At 53.3% G+C, this 7,581-nt stretch overlaps 1 protein-coding gene across 1 annotated transcript; it reads right to left on the bottom strand.

Moving 5' to 3' along the window:
* Window positions 1–242: 242 nt before the first annotated feature.
* On the bottom strand, window positions 243–6,493 carry PDZK1IP1 (PDZK1 interacting protein 1). Its single transcript, XM_009488781.1, has 4 exons — window positions 6,415–6,493; window positions 2,926–3,034; window positions 857–955; window positions 243–315 (listed from the first exon to the last, which is right to left on the bottom strand). The coding sequence occupies exons 1-4, from the start codon at window positions 6,491–6,493 to the stop codon at window positions 243–245; spliced, it is 360 nt and encodes a 119-aa protein (XP_009487056.1).
* Between the last annotated feature and the right edge of the window lie 1,088 nt (window positions 6,494–7,581).

Genomic DNA, 7,581 nt, shown 5'->3' with positions numbered 1-7,581 from the left:
GGAGAGGTGGCACCTCTGGACCTCTTCTGGGGACCGATGCCTGCATAGACAGCAGCCCCTGAGGCAGAAAAGTATGTCCCACACGTGGGAAGGGAAATATCAAGAGACGGTGGTGCCATGGAGAGGTCGGGGAGCCGCCACACATGGAGGATGCCAGTGCAGAGGGTCTCTGCAAAAATGCCCATTGCAACAGTGGGAAGCAAAGTGAGAGGAGGAAGGAGGGCAGCCGACCTGGGTGCTTGCTACATGGAGGTGGTGATCACCCTCTCCTCGGGCTCCAGGGTGTTCTCATAGGCGTGAGGGCTCTCTTTGGACCTGCGTCAGAAGGGAGAAGCACAGTGCTGAACTCACCCCCAGCAAGACCAGCCTCCCCAAAGCCACCACCAGGGCCCTGACCTTGCTGGTGTTGACTGTACACTGAGCAAGGGGTGAGGTGAGGAGGGCAGGAAGGGTTCCCCTGCCAGGAGGAGAGCCAAGCTCAGGGTGGGAATTGCTCTAATTTCTAGCGAGAGCTGTTTTGACAGTCAACATCTGCATGGTGACCTATGGTCACTTTTGGTGGTTTCCTCTGTTTGAAAGATGTGATGTAAGCGTAAGAAAAATGTGGTGTAGCAGGTTGCAAGGTGGACCATGAGGCTCAGCTGCAGGGATGGGGAGAGACGAGGGAGAAGGGGATACTCCCTCACCACCTTCCTTCTCCTTAGCCCCTGGACAGCATAAAAGTACCAAAACCAGGTGCATGGGACAGGTGAGACCACGAGTGGGAGAGACCACAGCTCTGAATGTCTGAGCTGTTCCCAGGGGGATGGAGCAGAGCCTGGAAGCTGTGGGTAGGAGTTCTGAGCAAATCCTTCACCTGAAGTTGGCTGCAGAGCTTAGGTTTTTCCCTTCGTGGCCATTGGACGTGACAGCCTCCTGCCTGTCCTCGACACTCACCACCGTCTCGACATTATCCCTGGAGGGGGAGAAGAGGGGAGCTGAGAGAGAGCAATGGAGGGGCCATGCCAGGGAGCAGTTTGCGACAGTGCAGAGGAAGGGACTGCTCCAAAACCACAGAGACGATAAGGGACCTGGCTGTGTGATCCTGGCCTCAGACACCCAGCTCAGCCCCCTTCCCAGACATGGGCAAGGAGAGACCCCCTCGCAGCAGGTTTGCAGGGGCTGTGCCCAGACACCGAGTGCCAACCCCTGGCTCTGGAGCTGGTACTCCTAGTGCCGGGCTGGCAGTCAGCAAGACTCGTTTGTCAATACGTGGGATTGTTTTCTCCTGCTAACTGGTTTTTCCAGTCGTCTTCTATGTAATCTGTTGCAAAATAGTCCCCTACACGTCCCAAATGACACAGAGAGAAATGCCAAGGCTTTGCCAGTGCCACAGCCCTGGTGCAGGAGGGGCGCACGCATGCACATCCACGTGTGCAAAGCCGAGCTGCTTTCTCTCAGAGCCTGGATCACTCACAGAAGGAACCACAGGGCAGGAACTGGGTGTTCAACCTCAGCCAGAGCCTAAAAGCGTGGCTCTGCAGTAAGCCCGTGGCCTGAATGGTGCCGGGGGCGTTTAGCTGTGGAGGGTGAGTGCAGGTCCACCCTGAGCACACATCCCTGCCTCCTCCAGTGCTCGCCCAAGGCAATTTCAGAGGTTTTTCCGAGGAACAGACTGGCATAAACAGGCAGAGGCTTGAGCTGATAGCTGCTGTCACAGTGACAGTGCGGAGCTGGCAGCGCGCCAGGCTGTCGAGCCTCACTGATGGCTCTTCTGAAGAGAGGCCAGATTAATTAAAACAAGTCGCCATCCCCCCTCAAGCCCTCCTCATCATCCTCTGCCTCCAGGCTGGGAAAAGGCAGCCAGGCACGGGCAGAGGTGGGAAACACCATCCCTGCCTCCCACTCCACGGGCTGGGGGCTCCTGCAGTTTGAAGACAAAGGTTCCTTTTTGGGAAACAAAGACTGCAGTTGCAAATCAGACCATATAAATATATATATATATATATATATGCACCTTGCATTATGCATTGGCCCTGCATGCATTCCAAAGGGCCCCCTTTAAATGCATCTGGGGCAGAAGCCAACCTGCTGAGCATCGGGGTACACCCCGAGTCTCCACCTCCTCAGCCTGCAGAGGCTGCAGGGATGCACAGATACAAGAAGACTCCTTGGGTACAAAGCCCGAAGCGCCCATGCTGGCGCAGAGGAACCAGGAACCAGACTATAGCGTACTTTCGATCTTCATCCCCTGTTGACTCTGGGCTCAAATTCAAGATCAAGTTACTGCAACTTAGCCAGTTAGCCTGGGTCAGCTGAGCAGGAGCAGCAGCCTGTGGCTTTGCTCGGCCAGCAGCGGGCAAGGGGTAACTGGCTCCAGAGAGCCTTTTTCTGATGAATAAGGCCACCTTGTTTGCCTGTGCCGTGGGCTCTGGGTGGAGAGCACTGCCACAGCTTGGCTATCTCCCTCTTCTCCAGGATCCTTACAGTGCCTTCTGCCAACTTGGCCCAGTCTGCTTTGCAAATGAAGCTGTTTTGGGCTTGTTTTCCCACAGATATAAGGCACCTGGGAACTGTACCCCAAATCCGTAGGAAACCGGGCTCAGGCCAGCCCCCTGAGATGTGTGCCCATGTAAACCAGCCACGATGCTGTGGCTCTCCCGTCTTTCTTGCAGTAGCACCTGAGTGCTCTGCTTAGGGGTTCCCCTGTGCAGGGAGCAGCGGGGATGGATGGTATACACTCACACCTGGCAATAAGTAACAGGGAGCGGAGACCAGGACACCAAGAAGAGGACAGGGAGACCAGGACAGGGAGTCTTTGTTCTCCCTGCCTGGCAGCGATCATGGTGTTCCCAGCCCTGGCACAGGGACGGAGGCAGCTAGAAGTGACCTGTGCAGAGGCAGCTAAGCCCAACTCAAAGCAGCCCCTGAGACTCCCACACTTACACTTTCTCGTTACACCACAACTTATTGACCATGAAAGCAATGGCCACCAGGACCAGAAACACAACCACTGCGATGACACCCTGTGACCATGGCTGGAGGTTGCCCCGGGCTGCAGAAGAAAAGGAGGATACATGTTAGAAATACATCCTCAGGCTTTATCCGCTTGGCTGAGCTTCTCCCATCCAGCTTCACCAATGTCCAGCCAAGAGCTCGGTCCTGCAAAGCTGAGCAGAGCATGTTGCTGTTAATCCAGGCAGGTTTGCCTGGGTGATAGCAATGAAATAAAGTGCAAACAACAGCAGTTTCGCTGGCATTTACATGTGGAGCATGGTGCCTTGCAGCCTTGGGGCCCCATATATGTGTATGCAGTGGGGTGCAGATGACTCTGGGATGGGGGGACAAAGGGCTGGGGGACATGGAGGGAGGATGTTTGCCTGAAGTGTCAGGGGAAAGAAGGCAGAGAGGTTTCAGCAAACTGTTTATTCTCCAGCCCCAGATGGCACAGACATTATTCCTGGGTTATTTTCCAAACACTGCCCACTAAAATAAGGACCCTGTGACCAGGATTATGTAAAATTCTGTTGTCACTCTCACAGAAAAGAGTTGCCAGTGTGGATGTCGGTAAAATGCACTATGCAACAAGTTTCCAGAGCAGCAAACTGATTTATGATGGGGAAATTGAAGGCTGAAGCATTCAGACCAACATCCTCCAGCACAAAGGCCAGGCAGGGCTGGCAGGGGATGTCAGGAGGTGACCAGGAGCTTGCCATGGCATCCCCAGCTCCCCCGGGATGGGATGGACTCACAGGTTCATTTTTCTCTAGCCAGAGCTAAGCAGTGATATAGCCACAGGAGGGAAGGCTGTGAGACATATTCCTGGAAACATGAGGAACTAAAGGGCAGGGCGATGAGAAGAGGAAACCTTGTCCCAGTCCTTGCTGGGACAGCTGTTCCTCGCCTCCCACTGGCTTTTGGGCAACGGAGCACTCATAGTCAAAGTCATCCTTAATTGTTGTCACACCAGCACCGAAAGGACACCTTGTCCACACAGACACATCCCTTTGGATTTAATTACTATTTATTCAGGCACAACTTTTCCTCTTCCTGCTGATTGAAACGCCAACCCTTGCACATAAATGAGGTCCCTCTGTGCGGGCAGATGGGGCAGGTGGAGGATGCTCCCCACCAGCCCAGCATCAGCCTCAGACCACATGGATCCAGCCCCTGCCACCGGCACCCATGAGGCCAAGCTGCACCAGGATGAGTGCATTGGTATTTCAATCTGACTCAGGAGCTTTACACTAGCTGAACACTTCATCTGTCTCACGAGAAACAAATCTCTGCTATAAACAGCAAATAATCTTTACTAGCGGCAATAAAGGTGGGCTGTGTACTCCACGTGTGCAAACTCCCCATCCACATCCCCATCTGCTGCTGACAGCCCTCATCTTCCTCTGGTTTTGAAGAGGGGGGCTGTCCTTTGTTAAGACCTCCAGCTCCTTAAATCTTTACTGCAAGAGGCTGTTATTTAAAAACAAAACAAAACAAAACAAAGCTCTTTTTTCCTCTTGGAAGTGAAATCAGCCTGGCTGACCAATTCACCACCTGTGCCAGTCCGGAAAGCGGTGGCACCCCTGAACAACAGCCTTCAGCCCCCCCGCCTCCCTGCGGAGACACTTGCTGTGTTTACTGCAAGGTCCAGGGCCAAAACTCAAGTGGGAGGAATTCAGGCGGAAATTCCCTCTTGTATCAGCGTGTTTCAGCTGAAATCCCATCCTATCAGCAGGCTGCTAGTGGGGGTACGGGGAGGGCGGTAGCAGTGAGGAACAGCAGAACATGGTCCCCTCCAGCCCTACCTGAGGGGCAGGAGATGCTCCTGCCCCTGCTGCCCACCACCCCCATGGGTGCAGCCCCGAACACACCTCTTGTCTCCAGGTTGAGCTTTGGCCCGCTTTGCTTCCTCCCTCATCTGCCCTTGGCGGTTATCTCAGACACATTTATTTATTAGTTGTAGTTTATTTTTCCTGCCAGGGCCAAGGTTTCCAGGCTAAGCCTAGGAGGGGATGGTCAGGTCCAGCCCTCGGTGAGGTTTTTGCTGGGGTTAAGGGAGTTCAAAGTCAACCGGGGAATGAAGTCAGTGATGACTGAAATTACCAAATTTGCATCTCATGATCTTCAAGGAAAGGAGGCAAGAAGATAAGTGGTAGGAAACCTCCTCTGACCAGCTGTGCTCAGGAGGTACTGTACGTTTTTGCAAGTGAAACTTCACTCAGACAGCTGTTTCCACCAGATTTCAGAGCATCCAAAGCCAAAAGGAAAATACCAAACCAAAATCGAGTTGTTCTGGCTTTGAGAGACCATGTAGAGCCTGGCTGCAAAGGGAGATGAGGATGGCAGGGAGAATGGCAAATGCCTCCACATTGGGCTGAAATACCCATTGTGGGTGTGAGGAACTTGCATGGGCATAAGAAAGGAGGAATGGGAAGCAGAGGGAGGCAAGAACTTGAGAGCATCTTCTCAGGGAGCAAGTATGTGGATGGTTTTTTGATACATCTTCCCTGAGTGCTTGGAAAATGTCGGTTGGCCCCTGTCTTTTCACCTCTCCAAGGAAGCTGTGCCAGGCTCTGAATCCTCATTAAAGGCTTTTTCTTTTTTTTTTTTTTTTCCTCTTTCCAGGCAACAGCAAAACTTTAAATCCTGCTGACAGTGGAGACCCCAGACTGTTAAATCCTCAGCAAGTTGGTAAACAAATACAGGAAGAGCGGTCAGGGCTGGGGCATCAGAAGGAGAAAGGGGGAGGGAATTTTCCAGGACTCTGGCAGCATCAGATGAGTTCTAATTACTCCTTGTTATTTCTAGCATTAGACAAGTCGTTCCACGAATTTCCTAAAAATAACGTCCTAGCCATAGGAAGTTTCTCTTTTAAGTCTTTGGGAAGGGAATTGGAGGGCAATTTGCAGAGGAAAATATTTGCTCCCTCACCTCAGCAATGATCAAAATTACAGATTAACAGGAAAACCTGTGAGCTCGGGGAACTACCCAGCACGACGCTTGCCCAGGGACGGCAGCGAGAAGAAAAAAAAAAAAAAAAAAGAAGCCTTAAGAAAACAGATTACTCATCTCGGTGCACAGTCCTGCCAGAGGTGAATCAGAGCTGCTTTATCTCCATGTAAGCAGGAGAAATAAACCTCGGACAGCAGTTTCAACCTTCAGCAAAACAGGCAGAAAGTCTCCATGTCCCAGCACCAGTAAGACCTCCCAACCCACCAGACACCCACCCATCCCCATCGCCTGTTGATGTGAAGCTGGAGCTGAAGCTTGGACAGGAGCTGGCACGTTTTTTCTCTTCCTAAGAGTCCCTTTCACAGTCGTCCCTTGTCCCTAAAACCACCCCACCGAGCAGCTCCCGCCTGCCTGGGGCTTGGCACGCCTTCCCGCCTTCCCCTTGCCTCAGTTTCCCCGGGAGGTCAGGCAGCTACCTGCACTTACCTTCCTGGCAGCAGGCAGGCTCCAGCACCAGGAGCAGCCCCAGGAGGAGGAGGAGGAGGCGACGGCAGCGGGCAGGCATGGCGACAGGCAGGGCCGTGGGTTCTCGGGGCACGGAGAGGCAGTTAAGCACAGCCCCTCCTCACAGGGCACTGCGCTTGGGCACGCCGCCCTCCCACAGGAATGAGCGCTTGGTCAATTATCAAACGCATTAACGAGGGAGGCTGATGCTCACACCTGGTTATTCAAATCTGCTGCAGGAAGGAGTGGAAGGAGGTGCCTCTTCCTTTCTCCCGCGGAGGCTGGTGGGGAATATGGGGCACAGTGACTTGAACCTGACAGTCCCCTTAGGGCGTGGAAGGGGACTCAGGCACAAAACATTTGCATCGGCCCAGGAGGAAGAAACAACGCCCAGATGGGTAAATCTCTCCCCCAGCGTGGCTTCAGAGCTCGGGGAACGCGGCTGAACAGGACCTGGGTATCCCCCAAGTCCCCGTTCCCACAGCAGGAGAGCCCGGGGATCCAGCGATGCCCCAGCTCTGACATCCCTTCCCACCCCACAGGACTCCGGGTCCTGGGGATGCGGGCAGCTGCCTGGCATGGCCCCCACTCACTTCTTTGCCCTTTTATTTTCAGCAAGTGCCATTAACAACCCAGAAAAACACATTTGCGGCTTAAAAACATCTGTTTAATAAACCAGACTCAATGCCAAGTACTGCCTCCCACCTCCCACACCTTGTTTAATAGAGAGATTGTTAAAGAGAGCAAACACGGTGTTCATTTCATTGAGCCTTCAGGGCTGTTTCCGAAATTTCTTTGACACCAAAAGACATAGAAACACACGAAGACCTGCAGCAGATAGCAAGGCTGGCCCTTCACATCAGCTGCGCAGATGCTGCAGGACAGGGAAGGTTGCAGGTCCCGAGTTACGCAGCTTCCCAGTCCATGCTGGGTTTGGTTGGCTGACAAACCCACACCACAGGAAGAATAAAAGCTGTTTGGCTCCACGGCTGTGCAACTTCAGTTACTCCCAAAGGAAATTTTAAAATTGTGAGCCTGTGGTTTCATCGTCACTCTTCTCGTGGTGTGTCATAGCATCTCCATAAGCCCAGCCCCGCAGGGCCGCTGAGCATCCTCCTTGGTAGCACCTGAGCTCCTGGCCTCTGGGTC

The sequence above is a fragment of the Pelecanus crispus genome, chromosome 5 (assembly GCF_030463565.1).
Source record: "Pelecanus crispus isolate bPelCri1 chromosome 5, bPelCri1.pri, whole genome shotgun sequence".
In the NCBI taxonomy this organism is placed as follows: domain Eukaryota; kingdom Metazoa; phylum Chordata; class Aves; order Pelecaniformes; family Pelecanidae; genus Pelecanus; species Pelecanus crispus.
The sequence above is the reverse complement of the archived record's forward strand: the minus strand, read 5'-3'. Positions and strand labels throughout refer to the sequence as shown.

Bases quoted from the DNA above. Each gene is read 5' to 3' on its own strand.
- PDZK1IP1 (XM_009488781.1), bottom strand. From the start codon at position 6,493: ATGCCTGCCCGCTGCCGTCGCCTCCTCCTCCTCCTCCTGGGGCTGCTC. The intron at 3,035-6,414 runs GTAAGTGCAGGT...TTTCTTCTGCAG, and splicing joins GCCTGCCTGCTGCCAGGAAG to CCCGGGGCAACCTCCAGCCA. The intron at 956-2,925 runs GTAAGTGTGGGA...CTCCCCCTCCAG, and splicing joins TTGTGGTGTAACGAGAAAGT to GGATAATGTCGAGACGGTGG.